The sequence below is a fragment of the Erinaceus europaeus genome, chromosome 2 (genome assembly GCF_950295315.1).
Source record: "Erinaceus europaeus chromosome 2, mEriEur2.1, whole genome shotgun sequence".
In the NCBI taxonomy this organism is placed as follows: domain Eukaryota; kingdom Metazoa; phylum Chordata; class Mammalia; order Eulipotyphla; family Erinaceidae; genus Erinaceus; species Erinaceus europaeus.
The window spans coordinates 130,928,903-130,956,135 of record NC_080163.1 but is presented as its reverse complement, the minus strand read 5'-3'; the positions used below and the strand labels follow the sequence as shown (position 1 = coordinate 130,956,135).

At 37.2% G+C, this 27,233-nt stretch overlaps 1 protein-coding gene across 2 annotated transcripts in view; it reads left to right on the top strand.

Annotated features, from left to right (window-relative positions):
• Positions 1 to 27,233, top strand: part of CNTNAP4 (contactin associated protein family member 4) — a 340,865-nt gene that overhangs the window by 276,651 nt on the left and 36,981 nt on the right. For both annotated transcript variants that reach the window (XM_007527564.3, XM_060185140.1), the window contains 2 exons: positions 11,271 to 11,441; positions 12,124 to 12,342. In XM_007527564.3, the coding sequence (XP_007527626.1) occupies positions 11,271 to 11,441; positions 12,124 to 12,342 (390 nt within the window). The remainder of the gene's footprint in view (positions 1 to 11,270; positions 11,442 to 12,123; positions 12,343 to 27,233) is intronic.

Here is a 27,233-nt window from a genome sequence, read left to right as displayed (position 1 = left end):
TTCCCATCACCAGAATTCCATATCTCATCCCCTTCCCTGATAGCTTTCCTATTCTTTAACCCTCTAGGAGTATGGATCCAAGGTCATTGTGGGATGCAGAAGGTGGAAGGTCTGGCTTTTGTAATTGCTTCTCCGCTGAGATAGTCATAATGTTTACAGTCTTATGTTTGATAATTCCCTACCATTAGAATTTTTGTTCAAATTTTTACATTTTGCTTCAATTCCATGGATTTTCCCAATTTTATTTTCCTAAAGTTTCTTAATCTTCTTTTCTCTTCTCCCTTTTCCCCTCCCATTTACCCACTGATTTACCAAATAATTAGAATCAGTTTATGTATTATTTTAAACCAGGAGCATTTATTCTTAATTTTTTGATGACTAGTATATCAAACAAAATCTTATAATAAATATTGATCCTATACATTGCACTATGCATGAGAGAGGGAGAGGTAGAATGGGGAGGGAGAGGGGGGAGAAAGAGAGAGAGAGAAGAATAGAGGAATGTCTCTTTGGATTTTGGGAGTGCAGTTCCTTATGTGGATTTGTGTGGGAGAGAGACACTATGTAGGGAAAATAGATGGCATAGTGATACTAGTAAGAAGTATTGCGGGACTGGGGGAAGTAGGGGCTCTATAGTGAAGATGTGAGGTTCCTGCTGTCTTAGGGTTCAAAAAGACAATCAATAGTTAATATTATCATCACATTATTTGTTAATTGGGTTAACTTTGAAAAGTCCCTTTGTTATGGTTTGCTGTACAGTACCCAGTATCTTGTATATAGCTGTGCTATTGGAAGCTTAACCAAAGCAACGATTGCCATCTCAACATGCTTCACCTCAGTGTGCATCCAGAGACTTCACGTGTGGAATGACAACCCTTCAGCTTCATTACTCGGGTGAGACCTTTCCTTTAATAGTACACTCTAATTTCATCTCAGGTAGTTCACTTTCTAACAAAGTCCCATAACCTAGACATACACCAGTTTCTGTGAGAGAGAGCGTATGTGCACACGTATCCATAAACTACTGCAAAATATATACCTGAAAGCAGGATTACACTAGAGTTTGCAGTGAGTACCTCCCTAACACTTCCTCTCCACTATTCCAATCGTGGGATCCATGATTGCTCAACAAATTGTTTGGCTTTGTATGTTAACTCTCTTTTCAATCACCAGGTTCCAGATGCCACCAGGATGCTGGCTAGGCTTCCCTGGATTGAAGACCCCACCAATGTGTCCTGGAGCTCAGCTTCCCCAGAGACACACCTTACTAGGGAAAGAGAGAGGCAGACTGGGAGTATGGACCGACCAGTCAACGCCCATGTTCAGCGGGGAAGCAATTACAGAAGCCAGACCCTCTACCTTCTGCAACCCTCAACGACCCTGGGTCCATGCTCCCAGAGGGCTAGAGAATGGGAAGGCTATCATGGGAGAGGGTGGGTTATGGGGATTGGGTGGTGGGAATTGTGTGGAGTTGTACCCCTCCTACCTTATGCTTTTGTTCACTAATCCTTTCTTAAATTAAAAATTTAAATAAAAATAAAAAAATAAAAAAAAAGAAGTATTGCGGGAGTCGGGCTGTAGTGCAGCGGGTTAAGCGCAGGTGGTGCTAAGCTCAAGGACCGGTGTCAGGATCCCGGTTCGAGCCCCCGGCTCCCCACCTGCAGGCAGGTCTCTTCACAGGTGGTGAAGCAGGTCTGCAGGTGTCTTTCTCCCCCCTCTCTGTCTTCCCCTTCTCTCTCCATTTCTCTCTGTTCTCTCCATTTCTATCCAACAACAACGACATCAATAATAACTACAACAATAAAACAACAAGGGCAACAAAAGAGAATAAATAAATAAATAAACAAATAAATAAATAAATAAAAGAAGTATTGCTAGGACAGCATAATTGAAGCTCATGGAGTTTTGTATGTATTTTGGTGTTTTGATAACTTTTCTTTTTTTTCACTGAATAATATTACCTTGACTGGATGTACCACAATTTACTTATTAATTCACTTTCTGAAGAACATTTTGAACAATTTTCCAAGTTTGGGCAATTTTGAAAAAAAAATACTATAAACTTTTTTGTATAGGTTTTTGTGTAGACATAAAATTATTCAGCACCTTTGGGTAAATGCCAAGGATTGTAAGACCAGATCTATCTTGAATTTATATTGTGTTCTCTTTTGTATATTAAAACACTTTTATATTAAAATAGGTTGTTTCAATTACATTAGGTATGCTACACTTGGAAGGTTTGCTTTTCTGGTAGCCAACTCAGCTCCACACATGTCAACTTTACTCTGGCCTTCATAGCAATGACTGATGGATAACACAATAGAAAATGTTTATTAAACTCAGTCATTTTATTTGCTATTTAATATGTCTCTTAGATGAGAAGTAATTGGACTGTCCTTAAAAATATTCTATTGTTTTAACTTATTTTAAAGTAAGAGAGATAAAATTATGAAAACATTGGTTTGGTATTAATAACAAAACAACATAATTATCTTCTTCAGTGGTAATATGTAATATCTAGTGTGCCTTCATAATTATTTTCATTTTCTACTTGCCACATGACCTTACTGAGATTATTTTGGGGGTGTGGGGGAAGCTTGAGTATTCTTTGCTATGTGAAAATATCTATAGATAACTTTATTCCCTTTTTCCTGTTTATCTGTAAACTGCAAAGTAATCATCTCATTAGATGTTTTTTTCAATTTTATTTGCTTCTACTGATTCTTGCAAGGTTCATAAATAGACTAAAAAATAGTAATGGAAATACTAAGAAGAGGAACTAGTGAACCAGCATACACATTTTTATATTTTGATAATATAATTTTGAGTGGTCAGTGTAAACCTCTTAACAGATCCATCTTACCACTAGCACTGGTCATCTCCATCAGAAACAACATAATGGAGCCCTTTGTGGGTGAAAGGTCCTACAGTGGACCTTGCACCCTATAATGATCAACAATGGTAGGGACAGCCCCATTCTCCAAAGAGAGATTGGGTAACATACTCTGCCATTAGAGGAAGATGGGTCCTGAAATTAGTACAGCCTAGAATGTTCCTAGCCATGACCACAGAATGTGAGCTCAGACCTACAGAGATGCAGAGCTTTCACAGGTTCCTGGGATAAATGTGGGCCCCAGATCAAATTGATGCGGATTAAAGCTAACAATATTTATATACTTTTCCCATATTTGGGAGCTACTCTCTTCCCTGATCCAGCTTTCTAGTCCTATTTCCAATCTTATACCATCTCCCCAGACAATACCTTGGGTCCTCCTAAGCATTAGTATTTTAGTATTCAGTTTTAAGAAAGGGCTTAAAATATCATATGCATTTTGGTCTAAAACTAATCAAAAAGTTTAGACTGGGCTTCAAAAGCATGGTCCATCAATGAATAAATTGGGTTTTATCAAAATGTATTTTTATACTGAGAGTTCTGTGAGGAAACTATAAAAAAAACAATTACAGACTTAGAGACAATAATTGTTATGTATATTCAGCATAGTATAAAGAATATGTAAAAGGCCCTTAAAAGTATAAAGTGAAAGAGAAACAAACAATTCAAATTAAAATATGGATGTTTTATCTTGAAGTGTTTTCTAACATTCAGAATTCATGTGTTATAATCCTAACCCTCCAAGTAACTGATTAGGTGACAGAGCGTTTATCTGTCTGTGTATATTTACTTTTGTCATCACCAGGACTTTACCAATAGGGGCAGACTTTTTTTTTTTTTTTTTTTTGCCTCCAGGGTTATCACTGGGACTCAGTTCCTGGTGGCCATTTTTCCATTGCTGTTGTTTTTGTTGCTGTTATTATTGTTGTTGTTTCTGCTGCTGCTATTGTTGGATAGGGCAGAGAGAAATTGAGAGGGGAGGGGAAGACAGAAAGGGGGAGAGAAAGAGACACTTGCAGACCTGCTTCACTGCTTGTGAAGCAACCCCCTTGCAGATGGGGAGGGTGGGATGGGACTTGAATTGGGATCCTTGCACCAGTCATTGTGCTTCACACTATGTGCACTATCCACTGCGCTGCTGCCCTGCCCCCTGGGCAGACTTTTTTTTTACTAGAAAGAGAAAGAGGTGGAGGGGATGAGAGGGAAAGACAATATTACACCAAAACTTCCCCCAGTGTGTTTGGAGAAGAGTCACACATGGATGGTAAAGCAGACTGCCTCCCAGATAAACTATCTTGTCCCTGAGGTTTTTTTTTTTTTTTTTATGGACTTATTTATTTAATTTTTCACCACAAGCAATAGTTTATTTTAGACTTCTTAATATCTTTTCCCCATGGATCCATTCATGAAGTTCATGTTATTAGTTTCTTTCTTTCTCTTTCTTTCTTTCTTTCTTTCTTTCTTTCTTTCTTTCTTTCTTTCTTTCCTCTCTCTCTTTCTTTCTTTCTTTTTTAAATTTTTCCTACTTTATTGGAAAAGGGGGTGGTGGATGTCTCTCTCTCTCTCTCTCTCTGTTTTTTTAAATGAATGAGAGGGAGGCCAGAGTACTGTGCAGCTCTTGGATAAGACTACTGGGTATTGAACCTGGGCTTCATGCTTCACAATCCTGTGCTTTGTCATTGAGCTCCCCTTCCTTTACATCTTGACTCAGTGTCATCTGAGTTAGTGGCACCACTGGATTCAGTGACCTAAATGTCAGCCTCCTGGTTTTGATATTGTACTATAATTTTTCAATTGCATGATTAGAAGAATGTAGGTGAAAGGCTGCATGATTTTTCTGTATGATTTTTTTTACAACTGCACAAAAATTTTTGTCCTGAAGTAAAAATTTTAATTGAAGAAATCTTTATTTCTAGCTTTCTTAATACAGTTCTTACACATTCAGAAAGATCATTTGACTAGTAGCTTACCCCTTGCATTGGGATTTCTTTATTTCACTTCACTTTTAATAAGGGTCATGATGAAACCAGGAAGTAGCTCATCCAGTAGAGCACGCACTGGGATCAGGCTCAGGGTTACCACATAGAGTGCCATACATAGGAGGTTCTATGAGTGTTGGGGCAGTGCTGTGGTGTTTATCCTTCTCAATAACCCCCTTCTAGTTGTAGGTAAAAGATAAGAAGGTAGTATTGCCAAACTTGTCAAGTTTTATGTACTAAATAGGTATTGATTCTTAAATATCAATTATGAATCTATTTATAAAGGTATCATGAACAATGTCATACATATCTTGTTACTAGTAATATGAATTAGCTAAATATATTTTGGGAAATATTATTCTCTTTTAAGCAGATTTACTGAGACATAATTTATGTACCATACAATTCATTCATGTAAAGTGAACTGTCAATGGGATTTTTGCTATACTCAAAAAGCTTTGTATAGCCATTACCACAACTGATTTTATTATTTTCTTTGTTGTTGACTCCAGGGTTATTATTTGTGATCAGTGCCTATACTACAAATCCATAGTTCCTGGTTACCATTTTTACCCTTCCTTTCTCCCTTTCTTCTCTTCCACTTCTTCCCTCCCTTCCTTCCTTCCTTCCTTCCTTCCTCCCTCCCTTATTTCCTTCCTTCCATCCTTCCCTTTCATTGATAGAGACAGAAAGAAATTGAGAAAGATATGGAAGATAGACACCTGCATCACTGATTCAGTGCCCATGAAGCTTCCCATTGCAGATGGGGACCTATAGCTTGAACCTGGGTCCTTTCACATGGCATTATGTGCACTCTACTAGGCGTATTACTTGATGGCCCTACCACAATTAATTTTAGAACAGTTTTAATTAATTATTTTTTTATTTAAGAAAGGAGACATTAACAAAACCATAGAATAAGAGGGGTACAATTCCACACAGTTCCCATAACCCGATCTCCACACCCCACACCCTCCCCTGATAGCCTTCCCATTCTCTATCTCTCTGGGAGTATGGATCCAGGGTCGTTGTGGGTTGCAGAGGGTGGAAGGTCTGGCTTCTGTAATTGCTTCCCCGCTGAGCATGGGCGTTGACTGGTCGATCCATACTCCCAATCTGCCTCTCTCTTTCCCTAGTAAAGTGGGGCTCTGAGGAAGTGGCACTCCAGTACACATTGATGGGGTCATCTGTCCAGGGAAGTCTGGTCAGCATCTCGCTGGCATCCGGAACCTGGTGGCTGAAAAGAGAGTTAACATACAAAGCCAAACAAATTGTTGAACAATCATGGACCTAAAGACTGTACTAGTGCAGATGAAGTGTTGGGGGTATTCCCTGCATGCTCTTGTGTACTTCAGCTTTCAGGTATATATTTTTCCCCTAGTTTATGGGCATGGGTGAACCTATGCTCTATCTCAGGGGACCTGGACTATATCTAGGTTTGGGGACTTTATTGGGGAGTGGACCACCTGGAATGGAATTAGAGAATACTGTGAAAGGAAAGGTCTCACCCGAGTGATGAAGCTGAAGGGTTGTCATTCCACACCTGAAGTCTCTGGTCACAGTCTGAAGTGAAGCATACTGGGGTGGCACTCATTGTGTTGATTAAGTTGCGATCCGCGGATGCAATATTATTTGATTTGAATTTAGAGCAGCATGCAGAAAAGTGGACCCCACCGTAAGGTTCCAGGACTGGGGAAAATATAAGCTCTATAGTGGAAATGTGAGGTTCCTGCTGTCTTAGGGTTCAAGAAGACAATGGATAGTTATTGTTATCATCACATTATTTGGTGATTGGGTTAACTTTGGAAAGTCCCTTTGATAGGGTTTGGGGTATAGTACCCAGCATCTTGTATATAGCTGTGCTATCGGTTTCTTCTGTTCTCCCTGGTCTAGGCTTTTGGGAGAGGACATATCAAAGACAGCCTATGTATTAAAAAGACTCAGTCTGTATTTTAAGAAGTTCTAGACATATCTTCAGTTTTTTGCCTCTCATATTAATTAAATAGTGGTTTATATAATGTTTACACTTTAATAGGATTATACATAAACACTACTCCCACCACCCAAAGACTGTGTCCCATCCCCACCACCCACTTCTGCCCCCCCACCCTCCACTGTGCCGGGAAGCCCAATGGCCACCCTCCTCTTCACCACAGTGTTTTTACATTGGTGCCCTGCTCTCCATTTAATCAGATCCTGCTTTTAGTTTCCTTTTCTGTTCTTCTTTCTCAACTTCTGTTGATGAGTGGAGACATCCCATACTCATTTTTATCTTTCTGACTTAGCTGACTTAACATAATTCCTTCTAGCTCTGTCCAAGATGGGTCAGATAAGGTGGGCTCATTGTTCTTAATAGCTGCACAGTATTCCATTGTGTATATGTACCACAGCTTTCTCAGCCACTCCTTTGCTGTTGGGCACCTGTGTTCCTTCCAGGTTTTAGCTATTATGAATTGTGCTGCTATGAACATAGATGTACACACATCTTTTTGGTTGGGCATTATGGAATCCTTGGGGTATATCCCCAGGAGAGGAATTATTCGGTCTTATGGAAGGTCTATGTCTAGCTTTGTGAGAGTTCTCCATAGCCCCCAAAAGAACTCTAGTCCTCTTCATCCCTGTCCTCTCCTCAGCTATAGGAGACCACTGCTAGTCAAATTTCTATTAAGTTTGGTAAAACAAATATATTTTAAAATTATGAATAATCTTAGCATTCTACTAACTTAATTTTTCTATCTGTACTTGTTTTACTTTACACATCGTTCAGCTTCCTCTATGTAAGGAACAAATGAATCCCATTAGTCATTTTACTTTATTTTTTAATTCTGGAAAGATAAAAGTTAGCATTCTTGGAAATATTTCTGATTCCTAGTACCTATAGTAGATACTCAGTAATGGAGGATTACATGTCCATAGATTTAACCAACATCAAACTGAAATGTATACTATATACTTAGGACTATAATTGATGGTTGCATTTGTAATGAACATATGCAGATATTTTTCTTGATGATTTTCCTTATGGTATATAGTATAACAACCATCTACATTAACATTAGATTTTTTATAAATAACCTAGAGATTATTTAAAGAATAAAGGCAATAAGCAAAGGTTTTGGGGAATGCTATACCTTTTTTTTTTTTTTACAACAGACATGGAGCAGTTGTGGATTTTAGTTTTCATAGGGATTCTCATGCCAGTTCCCCAATAGAGACTGAGGGACAACTGTATTGCATTCAATTTCAAATCATTAGGAATACCACATAATGATTTGATTTTGTTATGATGATAAAAGCAAGTCGCTCTCTTTTGTAATAGAGGCAGCAACTGATTGCATTCAGGTCTGCTATGTATGCTGCTTAGGGATTTTTAAACCAACTCAGCCAGGAATTCTTCAAAAGATTTATGGTTTCCTGCCCTCTACTCTAGGGCAGCCCAGAATATCCTGGGTGCTTCTTAGCACAATCTGTAAATGTCGGAGATATCTTAGGTCACTAAAATTATTTGATATTGGCCTTTGCTTTCTTTATAATTGTGTTGAATGAACAATAATTTCTTAGTCCAATAAAATGTTTTTACTTTATATATTTTTTTACATATTGTGGATCTGTGAAGAAAAGCTTTCTAACTAGATGCAATCAGTACTATTTTGGGTTTAAGAGTGTTTTAAGCAATTTGAAGTAATGAATTGTTTTCATTATTATAAAACATTCATTAAAAGATAACAGAAATTCAGAAAATTGTTGCTCTGTTTCAACCAGCTCCCTGAAGTCTTCTATATAATGCTTTATGGGATTCGTTTTGATATAAAAATGAAACAAATGAAATGGTATACATATAATAATATAAATTTAGACATCTAAGTAAATGTGAATGTTGTTTCTAATAAGAAAAAATAGGTAAAACTTAATATTTCATAATTTAAAGCTGCATTTTATTTGAATTTCTATATAGGCATATACACACACATATATATGGATATTCTTGAAACATTTCAATAAAAAAGCAATAATTATTTCTAAAAATAGGGCAGGAATGAACTTTTAAGGACACAAATATTGTCCTGACTTGACATTTTGTATTTTCTTGCATCCTTTCCTAGAGGTTAAAATATCTGACCACAGAAATTACTGTAAAAGAAGTAAGGAATCATCCTGACATACTTCAATAATACAGTTTCATTTGGCTGTGCGTGGAATGCTCAAAATATATTCTCAGCCAAATAAATTGTCTAAATTCAACTATAAAATTGTTGACATATGCGTTTTGAATTAGGTCCATGGTAAAAACCATAAAAAATAAAATAGATATAAACACTGTTTGTCTGGTTCAGAATTTATAGGGAAAAAAAATCTAAAAAACTTGTAGAAGCTGAGTCGTTTGTGATTTTTTTTTTTTGCCTCCAGGGTTATCACTGGGGCTCAATGCCCAAACCAAGAATCCACTGCTCCTGGTGGCCATTTTTTTCCCCATTTTTGTTGCCCTTATTGTCATTGTTGTTCTTACTGTTATTATTTCCATTGATGTTGTTGTTGGATAGGACAGAGAGAAACCGAGAGAGGAGGGGAAGACAGAGGAGGAGAGAAAGATAGACACCCACAGATCCGCTGTACCGCCTGTGAAGCAACTCCCCTGCAGGTCGGGAGCCAGAGGCTTGAACTAGGATCCTTAAGCCAGTCCTTGTGCATCACACTATGTGCAGTTAACCCGCTGCGATACCACCCAGCCTCCAAGTTTGTGATTTTTTTAACACATTTTTTTTAACACAAACTATGTATCTGTTCTCTGCTAACATAATGAACTGTTGTTCTGAAATGGCTCTGTTCTAACTTCAGAGAATCAATAAATCTTTCTTCCAGGAAGGTAATTTAGATAGAATTTTATTCAGTGTTGTGGGTGCATGTGGAAGCAGATGCTTAAAATTCAAGGATATATATATTCTTAAATACTTACAAACATTTAATTTGTCAAGAACATGCTAATGACAGTAGCATGCAACTTCATCCCATTGATAATACCACCACAAATATATCTAGTTGAATTTCACTCTTGTTGGTTCATCCCATGGCATTTATATTTTATTTCCAGTATATTCTCTATATAGGACCCATGTTGCTTTATTTTCTTTTTTAAATTTTGTTATTACCATTATTAATTTATTGGATAAAGACAGCCAGACATTGAGAGAAAGGAGAAGAGAGGGAGAGGGAGAGGGAGAGGGAGAGGGAGAGGGAGAGGGAGAGGGAGAGGGAGAGGGAGAGAGAGAGAGAGAGAGAGACCTGCAGTACTCCTTCACCACTCTGGAAGCTTGCCCCCTGCAGGTGGGAACTGGGGGCTTGAACCCAGGTCCTTGCACATTGCAATGTGTGCACTCAATCAGGTGCACCACCTGGCCCGGATGCTTTATTTTCTTCAGAAGGAAAGTTGTAGATATGTCAAAAAGTTGAAGAGAAAGTTAAGAAATTGTATTGTGAAAAAAAAATGTGATTAACTTTTTAGTCCACATAAGATTTTAGACCTTTCAGTTTATACCCCAGCTTTTCAGATATTTTCTTCTTATTTTGAGCATCTTAAAACTTAAGAAACCCTTTCCAACTACTTATTTCCTTTACTTTTATAAGCAAAGGAAAATATGATTTTAAAGGAAAAGAGCAGTTATCTTATGAGATTGGCATGGCACAGAATAAGTTACATTTTGATCTTTAATGAGATGATAATATTTTCATTGCCAATCTCAGTTTAGAGGATTGCAAGGCCTATTAATAAAACCATTGATTATGAGTGTGAGGTGTGCGTGTTAGAAGTGGTAAGAACATAAAACACCTTAAGTTTCTTAGGTGTTTTCATTATTTAAAGTAATGTCGATATTTAAAGTTTCAAGTTAAAATTAAGCCTATTAGTCAATATTTGAAATATCCTTATTTTACTTGGGCAGAAGATGCTGTATAGGCTGAGGCAGTTTTTCTTGTATAAAATATACATTCAGTGGTCCGGGAGGTGGCGCAGTGATAAGGCTTTGGACTCTCAAGCATGAGGTCCTGAGTTTGATCCCCGGCAGCACATGTGCCAGAGAGATGTCTGGTTCTTTCTCTCTCCTATCTTTCTCATTAATAAATAAATAAAATCTTTAAAAAATATATATATACATTCAGACCTTTTCTTCAGAGAACACGCCTTTTCTATATTGGAAAGAATTCAGGATTTTGGTCTTTGTAAAAAGCTTTAATAATATGTTAATATTTTATATGTCATATGGTAACTAGATAAAAAGGAAAGCAAGTTTGTATAAATTATCAATATTTTAATAGTAAAGTGCTAAAGCAAAGAATGTAGTTTATGTCCTAATTTTATTTCATAATTTTTTTTATTTTTTATCTTTTCCTTTTCTTTTAAACAGGGTCATTTTGGAATTCAGCTTCCTTCAATACTGAAGCTTCATACCTTCATTTTCCTACATTCCACGGAGAGCTTAGTGCTGATGTGTCTTTCTTTTTTAAGACAACAGCTTCATCTGGGGTATTTTTAGAGAACCTGGGAATTACCGACTTTATACGGATAGAGTTGTGCTGTGAGTCTTTTTCCAGAGAAATCTGTGGCATTCTATTTAGTAGTAAATCATTTAACTAATTTTTTAAAAAACTAGGTTTTTGCTTTATCAGCCAAATCTATTCATTATTCCCTTTTGATAAATTCTGTGAAAAAAAGTTAACAGTTTTGTAAGAAAATAATTAGACATATGATAATTTAGAAGAGCATTGATATTCTCTAGAACCAATTATGAAATGTTTTAAATCAAATAATTAAAAGAATAAATTATCAGTTAACTACCAAGTTACTTAATTAACTCAGAATAGTATTTTGATATCCTTTGATTGCTTAGCATGTTAATGCTAATATATATATAGTACAAGCTTTTTAAATTATATACATTTTGAATTATTAGGAAACATGATCTCTAAAATATCAAATGTTACTTAATTTTATTGTCCTAGATAAAAATAACTTTATTATTTATGGATATGAAAACTGAATATGCCTATCTTAAAATTTTTTTTTTCAAAAATAAAAATGCACTCTAATCTAATTCCACATTTACTCTATATAATGTCATGGATTCCTTCCATAAGAGTTTAACCATTATGTCTATATTTAGTGATTGCTGTGTTGTGGTGTTCTTCTTAAGCTTAGTGAAGATTCAACTCTCCACCACATAAACTGACAGAGTCAATCTTCATATTCAATATTTCCAGCTCCAGCAGTAGTGGCTTTTTCATTTGATGTGGGAAATGGGCCTTTGGAGATCTCCGTGCAGTCACCTACACACTTTAATGACAACCAGTGGCATCATGTTAAGGTTGAAAGGAACATGAAAGAAGCATCCATTCAGGTGGACCACCTCCCATCAAAGACCCAACCAGCTCCAGCGGATGGGCATGTCCTCTTACAGCTCAACAGTCAACTCTTTGTGGGTGAGTTCTGTTTATAGACAGAGTGTCATTCTATTGCGTGATGCAAGTACAGAGACAAACCAATGTAAAATAACTCCAAACATGGAAATAATATTAACAGGGCAAACTATCATTTATTGAGAATCTATGTTTCAAGCTGTGGCAGGCATTTTATCCGTTCTCTATAATCAACCTGTGAAATGGGTATTAACTCCACTTTACATGAGATGACTGAGGTTTGGGTGTTTGAAGTGATTTTCTTTCAAAAGAAAGTCACTAGTAAAAGATACTGAAATTTATGTTGACGAATACCTAACCTGCATTGCTAATATTAAAGATGTTAGGATTTGTTCATTTTGTTTTTAACTTGATTTTTAAAATATCATATTAGAGATATTTAACTCTGTTTCTAGGGAAACTGAGGAACAATCTTTGGAATTTCAGGTAATGACATCCTGTTGGCCCACTCCCTCCCACACCCTAATTGAAAACAGGCCAGTAACAGAAAACAAAGAAAGGAAAGAAAGAAAGAAAGAAAGAAAGGGAAAGAAGAAAGAAAGAAAGAAAGAAAGAAAGAAAGAAAGAAAGAAAGAAAGAAAGAAAGAAAAAAAGAAAAAAAGAAAGAAAGAAAGAAAGAGAAAAGAAAATGAAATGAAAATCTGGAGCAAAATGTATAAAGTCCATGGTTTGACCAGTTCTGTTGCTGTTTGTCATTTTGACTAATTTGAATCAGTTCTCTTCTCATCACTTACTTCTTGTTTATATTCAGACAGAGTTCTTTAATTATCTAAATACATTTACTTGGTATTTATAAACACTACAATGGACTTCTTTAAGATGTTTATTTTGCTTTTTGGCTATTTACTTTCCAGAAATAATCAACTATGTAGTTCTAGGAATTGTCTCTCATTTGATCACTTTAATATATTTTAATGTAAATAAGGATACAACAACTCTATAAAACCAGGGTAAATTATAAATTATCAGACATTGTATTTCAAGAACATTTAAGAATTAGGTTTTAGGGGGTTGGGAGATAGCACAGTGGGATAAGTGCATGTGGGACAAAGTACAAGGACAGGCTTAAGGATCTCAGTTCATGTCGCTGGCTCCCTACCTGCAGGGGGGTTGCTTCTTTGCAAGCAGTGAAGTAGGTCTGCAGGTGTCTATCTTTCTCTCCTCCTCTTTCAATTTCTTTCTGTCCTATCCAACTGCAACAATGACTATAACAATAACAACACCCACAACAAAGGGCAACAACAAGGGCAATAAAATGGAAAAAATTAACCTCCAGGAGCAGTGGATTCATAGTGCAGGCACCAAGCCCCAGCAATAACCCTAGAGGGAAAAAAAAAAGAATTAGGTTTTAGAGCAAATTCCTCAGATCCCTATTATACCTTCTGTTGCTTAGCAATCTTATTAACTCTCAATACAAAGAATGAAGCTTATTTGTGACATATTTGATTAAAACATATTTGGAATTCCTAATGAATTCATGTACTCATTATTCTACATCATTTATTGTAGAGAAAGATCTTTTACTCAATACATATTTAATGAACAACTTCTCTGAATAAGACATTGTAATAGTCAATGTAATCATGATCTTATGCTATCTCCACTGACTTACTTAAGTGTATGAAGATAATAAAAACACAAAGAAGAAATGCATATTTTTCCTTCTAATAATATGCTAGGACTTCAGTTAGGAAAATAACATAGATATTTCTTGAATTACAAGAGAGAGAGAAAGAGGGAGAGAGAGAGGGAGAGAGAGAAAGTGCTACAACAAAAGGTATGACAATTTAAAACCTGTCAGTAGTTGGAAATAGCCATCCTATTCTTGGAAATTGAGAAAGCTAAAACAGTCCTTGAATTTTTCAGTGAAATCCACTGCAGTTTGCCTGTGCATGACCTTTCATCCTTGGTGTGAATTTTGACTTCATAGAAATGGAAGTCATATATTGTTTCTGAGAGGAATCTTGGCCTTACTTTGATTTCAGGTAGTTGGAAAGGATAGAAATACTATTTTGGTATCAAAAAAGTGTATTGCAACAGACTTGAGTCTTTTGCCACCAATCATGTATTATAATTTTAATGAGGAACTAAGAAATTTCATATGTACTGAGGCAATTGATTACACTTTGACATTCTCATATGTGTTCAGAATCAATGATCACTTGAAACTTTTAAAAGCTGAAGTCTTCATAATGTTAAGTCAAAGTCATTGAAAATTAAATAACAAAAGGCAAAAAGAAAAATTCATGAAAAAATTGTTACATCTATATAATGCCAAGGTAACTGAGTAAATTGACATGAAATTAAAAGAAAGACTGGCAAGTGTCCCAATGAGGGGATTATTTTACATTTTCCCTCTATAAAAATGAGCTATATTCTTATGGAAGGACTCCAACAAATTTCATGAAACAATATATTTACAGTACAAAATATTAATTTGTCAGTTTAAAACATTAATATCAAACAAGTCGGAATTTATTTTCTAGCTGGCGTATTTTTTCCCTATAGGAAGATTAAGTGGAAGTTAAAATATAATTTTTGGGGTGCAGAAGGTGGCTTCTGTAACTGCTTCTGCACTGGATATGGGTGTTGGCAGGTGCTCCCAGCCTGTCTCTCTCTTGCCCTAGTGGGGCAGGGGTCTGGGGAGATGGAGTTCCAGGACACATTGGTGAGGTCTTCTGCCCAGGGAAGTCAGGTTGACGTCATGATAGCATCTGCAATTTGGTGGCTGAAAAGCATAAAGATATAAAGCAGAACAAATTTGTTTAATATTAGGAACCTAAAAGCAAGAATATAGCAGGTGAGAGTTAGGGTCTAGAAAAATTAGGAGGTCTATTTTAGGTATATTCAAGGGGCCAATGACTTTACTAATTTTTGCCCGAGCCTGACAACTAACATGCAGGTGGGCTAAAGGTATTGTCTGGGGAGATAGTGTCAAAATTGGACATAGGACAAGAAATTTGGATCAGAGAAAGAGTAGCTTCCAAATATGGGAAAAGTATATAAATATTGTTAGCTTTAATCCCCATCAATCTGATCTGGGGCTCATATTTATTACCGGAGCCTGTGTAACCTCTGCATCCCTTTAGGTCTGAGCTTGCCTTCTGTGGTCATAGCTAGGAACATTTTAGGCTGCACTTATTTCAGTACCAGTCTTCCTCAAGTGGTAGAGTATGGTGACCCTGTCTCCCATTTTACCATTGTTGACCCACACTGAAGGCAAGGTCCTGCAGAGGCCTATAAGAGGGCCCACAATGCTGTTCTTGATGGAGATGACCAGCGATGCTGGAGAGAGGGATCTGTTAGAGGTCTAGGCCCATCATATCTATGTGGAATTCCCAGGATTTCCTGAATAGGGCTCCAGATGGTGGGGTGGCCTGGTAGTGCCCAAAAGAGCCATCATTAAAGTATGCTGGTCTCTTGCCCTTATCCAGCTTTTGTAGTCTTTATTTTATCTGAAAAAGTAGCCTTAGAGTGATTGAGGAAAGTGAAATAGAAAGTAGCTGAGGAGAGTATCTATATCTAAGTAGAAACTGTTTGATTAAGTACTTTATAATGTCTTTTTTAGGTCTTTCTACTATTGTGCACTTTTACTTTAAGGGGTATATTTTCCCCTAAGTTATGGATACATGTACACATGTGCTCTCTCTCACATGCCCTGGTCTATATCTAGGTTCTGTGACTTTGTTAAGAAGTGCCCCACCTGAAATGAAAAAAGGAGTTCTATGAGTTAGGAGAGGTTATCACCAGAGTAATGGATCTGAAGGGTTGAGATCCCTCGCCTGGCATGTCTAGACACCATCCAGTGTGAAACATGTTGAAGTGATACTGGTTCCATTGATTTGGCTGAGGTCAACAAATGCAGTATCAAATGTTCCTGGGTCCATACTCCCAGAGGCATAAAGAATAGGAAAGCTTCCAATGGAGGTGGTGGGGCGTGGAACTCTGGTGGTGTGAATTTGTGGAATTGTACCCCTCTCATCCTACAGTCTTGTCAATCATTATAAAGCTATAAAAATTAATCAATTAATCATAAAATACCATTTTTCATTTTTATTTTCCTTTATTATTTGCTTTTAAGCATTTTATTGGGGGCATAATGGTTTACAGTATAGACTGATACATGGGCTTAATTGCTTCATCAACTTGTGATAGGTGGCTGCAAAATACTCTCACTTGCAAGTTAGGTCCTTTTCCATCATGTACCAGGAGTTAAATTACAATTAAAAGACTATACTAGCTTATTTCAAGGTGAATGAAAAAAAGTTGGTAAAAAAAAAAAAGTAATAATTAGAGAAAATTTAGTGAAGTACTTAAAAAGACTAAGAAGTAGTGCTCTGTTTTCCTAAGAGTATATTTCCATGGAAATTGTGAAAGACAGCTAATAAAATAGTTTAAAAAGCATACAACACTATATATATATAATAATAAATAAATAATATATATTGTGTGTGTGTTTGCATGCAGGCATACATAACACATATAAAAAAAAAGATAGAATACAGTGTCAGGCAAAGAGGTATTGGTTTTGGTTTGGGGCTTTTTTGGAGGGTAGAATGGTCAGGGAGCTACTCTCTGGGGGTCTTACATTTGCAGAGAGGCCAGATAATCAGAAGAAGGAGCCTGTGAACATGTGAAAGGAAGAGCACTCCAGGTGGGAGAGCAGTGAACTCTAAGCAACCAAAAGGCAAGGAGAGAGTCAGTGTGACTGGAGCAGTGAATCATTTGAAGAACTGAGATATTATTTAAGGGATCAGAAGAGTGTCTTACCTAACTTAAATTTTTCAACAGTTACTGTCTATTTTGTGAATGGAAGGAATGAGGTATAAGCAAGCTATAGCAGTCTTTGCAAAAGATAATATGGTGGTGTGGGCTCTAGGAGCAAAATGAAAAATATCTTAGAATATATTTTAATGTGGATTTGGTAATTATTTGTGTTTTACTTATTCTAATACTATTGTGGGCAAAACACACTTCTCTGTAGGTCTCAGGATTTGCCATGTCACTTCCAAATTTTGATTTCACCTGACGTTAGCTTTTCTTGTTTTCTTCCTCTGTCCTAATCTGTAGCCAAGAGTAAAGCTGTTTCTAGGCCCCAGATTCTAGGTAACATAATACAAACCATACTTTACACAAGGTTGAAGAAGGCCTGTGATTCTTCAAGACAGAGAAAATAACTGCCTTCTTCTTCTTCTTCTTCTTCAGTGAGATCCCACTCGTTGCATAATCACACTCTCACCAGGACATCAGGCTTCTTTGGTTTTATGGTCTGTGCCAGCCAGCACATTGTCAGATGTGATGTAGAAGGAGCCTCTTTTACCACATCTGCAAAACCTTCAAGTGTGTTAGAGTTGAGCCAGCTCTCAAAGTTGATGACTCCTTGGGTGACTGGGAGTCTCTGTTTTAATCTAATATAATTTTATTTCTGGCTAAAAATTTAAAGGGTGATTTCATTCCCCTTACAAGTTGAAGAGTTTACTTTGTAGTTCACCCATACATCTTAAAAATAATTATGGCTAATCAGTATTTTCAAGTGTGCATAACAACTATGATTTATATTTGGGTATTGGGACAAATAAATGAAATAAGTATAATTGCAAATAATTTTATCATTTTCAGAATAACTATTTTCTCATATTAAAATTTTTTTTAATTCAGACACTGGTGATGACACTAATAATAGTAAGAACAGTCATCAACACATTTAAATTTTCATGGAAACAGTCTTTATAAGCACCAGATAAAATAGAAAGACTTACTACTTGTCAAACATTATACAATAATGTTATTATATGCTATATAATAATAATCTTAGCATTTAGTAGCCTCACGAAAATGCACCTTATTTATAAAAATTTTAGCAGAAACAATTATTCTGAAATATTTACAGTACCAAATGAAGTTATCTGACAATACTACAAATACAAATCATTATAATATATATAATATAGGTATGTTTGTTTAAGACTCTGTCTTTAACACTTACGTACAAATTAGATGATGGTACTTGAATATATGATAATTTTGACTTACATTATATTCCCTTTCTCACTGTTCTATTATAGCCTGGCTTGCATTGATGATATTTGCTGACATTATATCTTATCCAAATTAAAGTTTTTGGCACTCTGTTAGAAGTGACTACTACAATGGAATAATGTATAAGAATTTAATGTACTTTCCACATTACTTACTAACTCTTGCTGCTAAAGGCCAGCCACAAAGTATATTTACATCTCAGAGTGAGACTCTGAGGCATGAGAATTGCTTTAACTTCTGAGAAAAATCAGTAAAAGTAAATGGAAAGCATATTTTAAAAAATGATTCATTTGTGGAGCTGGTTGGTAGCACACCTGGTTGAGCATACATGATACCATGCAAAAGGACACAGATTCAATCCCCTGGTGCCCACCTGAAAGAGGGGAAGCTTCTAGAGTGGTGATACAATACTGCAGGTGTCTTTCTCTCACTATTTTTTAAAACCTTATTTATTTACTTATTTTATTTGATGTGTGTGTGTGTGTGTGTGTGTGTGTGAGAGAGAGAGAGAGAGAGAGAGAGAGAGAGAGAGAGAGATTGGGGGGAAAGTAGGATAGAGAGGGAGAGAGAGAAACAGAGACCTCTGCAGCACTGCTCCAGCACTGGTATAAAGTTGTTCCTCTGCATATAGTAACTGGAGGCTAGAACCTGGGTCCTTGTGCATGGTAATGTGGACTCTTATCCAGATGCTACAGCCAAGCCCCTTCCCTCTTTGCCTCCCCGTTTCTTGTCTCTATCCAGATAGATAGATAGATAGATAGATAGATAGATAGATAGATAAGATAGATATGATTCTTCTTGGCAACAGTTACACATGGCAAATTAAATAGGAATAATAAATAGTCTTAGAGATTTAACTCATGTTAGCTCATACCAGTAACTATAAAACAGAATGAATCTAACAACCCCTAAAGTCCTAAGTATTAGAACAAATATCTACAACTGATCTAAACTGTAGGATATCATGAAATGTGAAGAAATAAGAAAATACTGAATAAAGCCTCTGTATTATAAAAAAAATAACATTAATAGGATAGAAACAGTAACCATCAGTGCAATAAAAATCTCCCCTTCTCCAAATAATCTCTACCATAATTGGAATAATAATTTCCCTTCTGTTAATCCTTCATCTAGTTTGTTTGTTTTTTGTCCTCAGGGTTTTCATTGAAGCTTTATACCTCAATGATTTCACTACTCCTGCTAGACTCCTCCTCTCCTCTCCTCTCCTCTCCTCTCCTCTCCTCTCCTCTCCTCTCCTCTCCTCTCCTCTCCTCTCCTCTCCTCTCCTCTCCTCTCCTCTCCTCTCCTCATTTTCCTCTACTTTTCCCTTCTGTTACAGAAATTATCCCCAAACAGGAGACCAGAGCTGGGTGCAGTGAAAAGAAAGGAGTTTAATACACCAGTGGTGTACAAAAGAGCACTACTGGCTTATATAGGATTTTACAATGCAGTTACAAAGATAATGCATACATTGGCACACTGCAGGAACATGATCCTTGGCCCTGGTGCTAGTTAGATATAAAAGTCTTATCTCCTACCTAGGCTGGATTCCTCCATAGCTGTCCAGCTTAGGAACTTAGAGGGAAGAGGCATGGCAGCTGCAGTCACTGAATGCTATAAAGCACATCAGACACAAGGGAAAAATAAGTCTATATTCACCTATTATTTACTTCATTTCCTTTTTTTTAAGAGGGCAAGAGAGAGAGAGAGAGGGAGACCATAGAATTATTCTACTCCCCTGTGTAGGTGCTTCCAAGTGATGGTTTGAAGACCTGAAACTTAAGTCCTCCTGGTTGGTGAAGTCTGTGCTCTACTAGATGAGCTGTAGTCCTCTGTAGGCCATCTTTCTCCAGTCTTACACTTTATTATGGTTCTGGGTCTTGCTCATCATTCCTCCTCTTGCTCTATCCTTTTTCTGTATGTGTGTGATTCACAACGTATCTTAATTACATACATCTGTTAAGGAGTACCATTCATTACTTTGAAAAATAAACTTAGTGACATGCTGATAACTGATAAAGTAAATATGTTCTCTTGACCTTGTTAACACTGAGGATTCAAGATCAAGTGTTGATGCTATTGTCGCTGGCCCACAAATATCCCCCAACCACGAAAATGATAGAAGAGAGAATCCATCATTTTTTAAGTAGTGAAAATTGACAGTGGTCATTTTCTATTTTGGTTTGTAAACTCAGCATTTTTCTTAGAAGCCTCTTAAATTAGCCTTGAATTGATTTTCATTCAGCCAGCTCTGCAATTTTTATTTGTATTCTATTTTTTTTTACTGACTTTTTTTTTTTTAATGTGGCAAACTTCAATACCTTGTGACTTAGGACTTGAAGGAGAAGTGAAGACTGCTGACAAACTCAGGAATCATTTGCATTGCATTTGAATTGCATCAAATGTACAAATATTTTATTAGTATCTAGAGCAAACAGTTGTTAAATGCCACATGCAAAGGTTAATGTGGGACACCAAGCAAATTGAAGTGCTGAGACTGTTTTGCAATCTCAGTGGCACACTGGTGTCACCTAGGGATCTTGTGGGAAACGCAGAACCAGCATAAAGATTGCATTTATTTTATGTGGACTGGTATTTGTACAGTTTCAAAAATTGGATATTCAAATAAACCCTAGTACTCATTTTCTGGTAGAGACATGCTTGTTCTGTTGGGTGTGAACTTAAAAGTGAATTACTAGGTCATAAAAGAAGCACATGTCTTTACATTGCCAAATCTCTACTGACCACTTGGATACCCTCCTTTCTGAAGTACCTGTTCTAATCTGTTGCACATTTTTCTAGAGCTGCCTTCTTTTAGAAAAAAAAAATTGTAAGAATTTGTGTGCATCTTGGATGAATGTCTTTTTCAGATAAATGTTTTATAAATATCTTCTGCTCTGTGGATTTTTTTTCCACATTGATAATGGTTGTTCTGATGAACAGAGGTTCATCATTATAATGTAGTTTATATCTTTGCTTTATATTTGATTTTTATAGACTAAAATAGAATTATGGGAAGAGAATGTCAGCTTTATAATCAAGTATTTATTTCAGTCAAATTTTCTTTTGTAGCAATTATATTCCTCCTTTACCAAAGTGCAGTGCAATACAAAGTCACATTTCTTTTTTTTCTTTTTTTTTTTTTTTTTTAATTTTTTATTTAAGAAAGGATTAGTGAACAAAAGCATAAGGTAGGAGGGGTACAACTCCACACAATTCCCAACACCCAATCCCCATAACCCACCCCCTCCCCTGATAGCTTTTCCATTCTCTATCCCTCTGGGAGCATGGACCCAGGGTCGTTGAGGGATGCAGAAGGTAGAAGGTCTGGCTTCTGTAATTGCTTCCCCGCTGAACATGGGCGTTGACTGGTCGGTCCATACCCCCAGTCTGCCTCTCTCTTTCCCTAGTAGGGTGTGACTCTGGGGAAGCTGAGCTCCAGGACACATTGGTGGGGTCTTCAATCCAGGGAAGCCTAGCCAGCATCCTGGTGGCATCTGGAACCTGGTGATTGAAAAGAGAGTTAACATATGAAGCCAAACAATTTGTTGAGCAATCATGGATCCCAAGCTTGGAATAGTGGAGAGGAAGTGTTAGGGAGGTACTCACTGCAAACTCTAGTGTAGTCCTGCTTTCAGGTATATATTTTGCAGTAGTTTATGGATACGTGTGCACATAAGCTCTCTCTCACAGAAACTGGTGTATATCTAGGTTATGGGACTTTGTTAGAAAGTGAACTACCTGAGATGAAATTAGAGTGTACTATTAAAGGAAAGGTCTCACCCGAGTAATGAAGCTAAGTCAGAAAGATAAAGATGAGTATGGGATGATCCCACTCATCAATAGAAGCTGACTAAGAAGATCTGAAAGGGAAACTAAAAGCAGGACCTGATCAAATTGTAAGTAGGGCACCAAAGTAAAAACCCAGTGGTGAGGGGTAGGCATGTAGCTTCCTGGGCCAGTGGGGGGTGGGAGTGGGCGGGAGGGATGGGTCACAGTCCTTTGGTGGTGGGAATGGTGTTTATGTACACTCCTAGCAAAATGTAGACATATAAATCAGTAGCTAATTAATATGAGAGGGGGAAATCAATTGTATGTCTCAAAGTTTCTCAAAAGACAAACTGAATCTTTTTAATATATAGGCTATGTATTTGATATGCGGACTCTCTCAAAAGCCTAGACCAAGTAGATTAGAAGCTTCCAATAGCACAGCTATATACAAGATACTGGGTACTGTCCAGCAAACCATAACAAAGGGACTTTTCAAAGTTAACCCAATTAACAAATAATGTGATGATAATATTAACTATTGAGTTCTTTTTGAACCCTAAGACAGCAGGAACCTCACATCTTCACTATAGAGCCCCTACTTCCCCCAGTCCTAGAACCCTTGGATAGGGCCCACTTTCCCGTATGCATCTCCCAATCCAAACCAAATAACATTGCATCTGCCGATCACAACCTAACCAAAGCAACGATTGCTACCTTAACATGCTTCACCTCAGAATGTATCCAGAGACTTCACGTGTGGAATGACAACCCTTCAGCTTCAAAGTCACATTTCTTTTTACCAGTTACTTTGTTGTTTTCGCCGGGCTGGCTTCACGGGCGGGTAACAGATGACCAGGGACTCATGGTTGAGCTGTACGCAGTATCTCATTATTCATGCAGGACGCAGCACAATCTAAGCCGAGCTAAGCTAAACTAACTACTACAAACAATCTTATCCTTATAAATATACTAGCCCAGTAGGGTGGCAACAGGATGCGACAAAGAGAGGGTGGAGAGAAAAGTGACTGGTGAAAATCAGGGTATGACAAGGAGAGGGGGCGGAGCAGGCAAGAATTCTACCACTGAACCACCAATGCCCTGGAGGGAGGGTGGTGCTTGTTAATAGTGGTTATGTAAATAGAATACAGTGGTTATGTAAATAGAATGCAGTGTTAAGCAGGGGGGATTTAAACCAAATGAAACAGAAAAGGTTTTTAGAAGTAGAATTAGAAACATACCAACATTACTTAAGTTCTATTTTTCTCCTCTCCTTGAAATCTCTTTTCTAATGACCAAACTAGAAAGGTCTCATGTACTTTACCATTCCCTTGAGCAAATCTTTTAATTTTTTCCCTTTATTGGGGGATTAATGTTTTACGTTTGACACTAAATGCAATAGTTTGTACATGCATAACATTTATCAGTTTTCCACATAAGAATACAACCCCCACTAGGTCCTCTGTCATCCTTAATGGCTGTTGACTGAAACTAACATTCAAATGGCTCTCTGAGATTGTGACTAATACTAACAATAGTTTATTTCGTCTCCTCCTCCTCTTCCTCCTCCTCTTCCTCCTTTTCCTTCTCCTCCTTCTCTTCCTCCTCTTCTTACCGGAGTGCTACTCAGCTCTGGCTTATTGTGGTGCTGGGTATTGAACATAGAACTTTGGTGCCTCAGGCATGAAACACTCTTTGCATAACCACTGTATTGTCTGTCTAGCTCTAAGTTTATTTCTTTAAAATTAGTCACAGTATGGACAAATCATAGAACTGTTCTGGCGCTGACATGTCTGAATAGATTCATTTTTCCCTGATAGTACTATCACTAAAACATGATTTCACCACTCACCTCAAGTGTCTGAATTTTACATCTATGACACTCTTGCTAGTCTTTGAGTGGGAGGGATAACAGTCCTCCACCATCTGGCCCACCCAGTGCTCAATGAGGAACAAGGTGACAAAGCTATAGCTCCCTCCCCACCCCCACACCCAGTCTCACAGCCCTCTGCATTAACAAACATTACCTTTTCTGCAAGACAATATCTTCACTAAAGAGAGCTGGGTAAAACAGAACTAAAAGTCAATACATGATAAAAGAAAACTACTTTTTTCCTTCAGTCCTTAGTTGCTGAGCAAGTTATTTTAATTTTTTTATTATCTTTATTTATTTATTGGCTAGAGAAAGCTAGAAATTAAAAGGAGGAGGGGAAAAAGAGAGAGAGACAGAGAGAGATACCTGCAGACCTGCTTCACCACTAGCAAAGCTTTCCCCCTGTAGGTGGGGACCAGGGGCTCGAACCTGGGTCTTTGTGCACTGTAATATGTGCACTCAACCAGGTGTGCCACCACCTGCCCCTAGAACAAGTTTTTTTTTTTTTTTTATTCTCATTTTTCACTGGAGCTTCACTGCTCTGGTTCAACATTTTTTTAAATCTATTTATAAAATGGAAATATTGAGGAGTCGGATGGTAGTGCAGCAAGTTAAGCGCAGGTGGCCCAAAGTACAAGGACCAGCATAAGATCCTGGTTCTAGCCCCAGGCTCCCCACCTGCAGGGGAGTCCCTTCACAAGTGGTGAAGCGGTCTGCAGGTGTCTATCTTTCTCTCCCCTTCTCTGTCTTCCCCTCCTCTCTCCATTTCTCTCTGTCCTATCCAACAACAAGGACATCAATCATAACTACAACAATAAAACAACAAGGGCAACAAAAGGGAATAAAAAAACATTTTTAAAAAAAACTTTAAAAAGTGGAAATATTGACAAGACCATAGGATAAGAGAGGTACAATTCCACACAATTCCCATACCCAGAAGCCCGTATTCAATCTCCGCCCTTGATAGCTTCCCTATTCTTTATCCTCTGGGAACAGGGACTAAGGACCATTATGGGGTGCAGAAGGTGGAGGGTCTGGCTTCTGTAATTGTTTTTCTGCTAAACATGGGTGTTGGCAGGTCGATCCATACTCCCAGCGTGTCTTTCTCTTTCCCTTGTGGGGTAGGGACCTGGGGAGTTGGCACTCCAGGACACATTCGTGAAGTTTTTTGCCCAGGGAAGTTAGGTTGGCCTCATGGTAGCATCTGGAAAAAGCATTAAGATATAAAGCAGAATAAATTATTTAATAATCAGGTACCTAGGGGCTAGAAAATAGAAGATGAGATTTGGGATCTCCATTTTGGAAAAAGCTAGTAGGTCTATTTTAGGTATATTTTTTGGTATATTACGAATTTTTGCCTGAGCCTCACAGTTAACATATAGGTAGACCCAAGTTATTGTCTGTGGAGATGGTGTCAAAGTTGGGAATAGGACTAGAAAGCTGGATCAGGGAAGAGAGTAGCTCCCAAATATGGGAATAGTGTATAAATAAACTGTAAACCCCATCAATTTGATCTGGGGCCCATATTCGTCTCAGGAGCCTGTGTAACTTCTGCATCCCTATAGGTTTGAGCTCACATTCTGGTGTTGACATTTTTTTATCCCCAACTCTGACACCATCTCCTTAGATAATACCTTTGGTTCACCTGCATGTTAACTGTAAGGCTCGGGCAAAAATTAGTAAAGTCATGAGCCCCTTGGAATATACTTAAAATAGACCTACTAGCTTTTTCCAAAATGGAGAACCCAAATCTCATCTGCTATATTCTTGCCTTTAGGTTCATGATTATTAAAATGAGTATGGATCAATCTGCTAACACCCATGTTCAGCAGAGAAGCAATTACAGAAGCCAGACCTTCCACCTTCTGCACCCCATAATGATCTTGGGTCCATGTTCCCAGAGGGATAAAGAATAGGATAACTATCAAGGGAGGGGATGGGATACAGAGCTCTGGTGGTGGGAATTGTGTGGAATTGTACTCATCCTATGGTCTTGTCAATATTTCCATTTTATAAATATATTTTTAAAGAAGAGAGAAGTAAAGGAAGAGAGGGAAAGACACTAGAGCACTGAAGCTTCTCCCAGTGTGGTGGATACTGGTCTCAAACCTACATTACATGAATGGTATAGTAGGCGCCTTCCCACGTGACCTTTTGTGCAGGCCCTTGACAGAGAGACTATGCTCACCACATTTTGTCCCAAGTTGATCTGTGGCTCTTAAATGTCTTTGTCTGCCATCACATTATGGTCAGGAAGAACCCCTCTACTTTGCCAGATAAGCTTCATAGCTTGCAATTTTAAGTGGAAGTTTGGGTATCTTAATTTCTTTCTCTAAGATCCCTGGGCAAATTATGCAATTGTTCCTAATTAATCCTCAAAGATATTCAAGCACAGTACTTAAATAATTTGCCATTTTAAATTAAAGGTCTTCCCACTACAGATGTAGTAGAAAATTGGCATAGGAAAGAGCCAACTTATACTCTAAGAGAGTAACATCTGTCACTTAGGCTAACTTCCTGAGAGTAATGAACATGAACGTGATTTTTAAAGGGATTGGACTCACTCACTCTCATCTCAGCACCTGGCACAGTTATTCAGATGCAATATCCCAATACTCTTATGTAAGCCAACAGATTTAGTTATAGTCATTCACACAGGAAGGTTAGGCATCCGTTTCACAAGATACTCAGTGTTTATGAAATTCCTGAATTCATTATATCTGATATAGAATGGCAGGTAAATTGATAGAAAATTAATTGGAAGACAGTTCTAAACATAAGAGCTCAGCAGAAACATCCAGAATCAATTAATCAAACTGCAGCTCATTTTAATTGGACATACTCTAACCCAGAAAAGGCATTGGAATCTTTAATTAAGCTTTCAAGGGCAGTCTTATTTACATAAGCCATGTTTTCCAGAATAGTTACATCATAAAATAATTATATATATATATATATATATATATATATATATATATATATATATATATATATATCCAACTTGGAACAGAATGGTAAAGTAAAAATCTCAAGGAATATATGAAAAAATGATTGTTTAGGCATTATGCATTTTTGATCATTTAAAATTATATTTTAAAACTATTCATATAAGCAAACAAAAATTATTTAAAAATATATTACTAAAGAAATTCAGTTTGCAAATCTGTGTTTGGATCTTCTCATATTAGTAATATCTCAGCATGTATTATATATA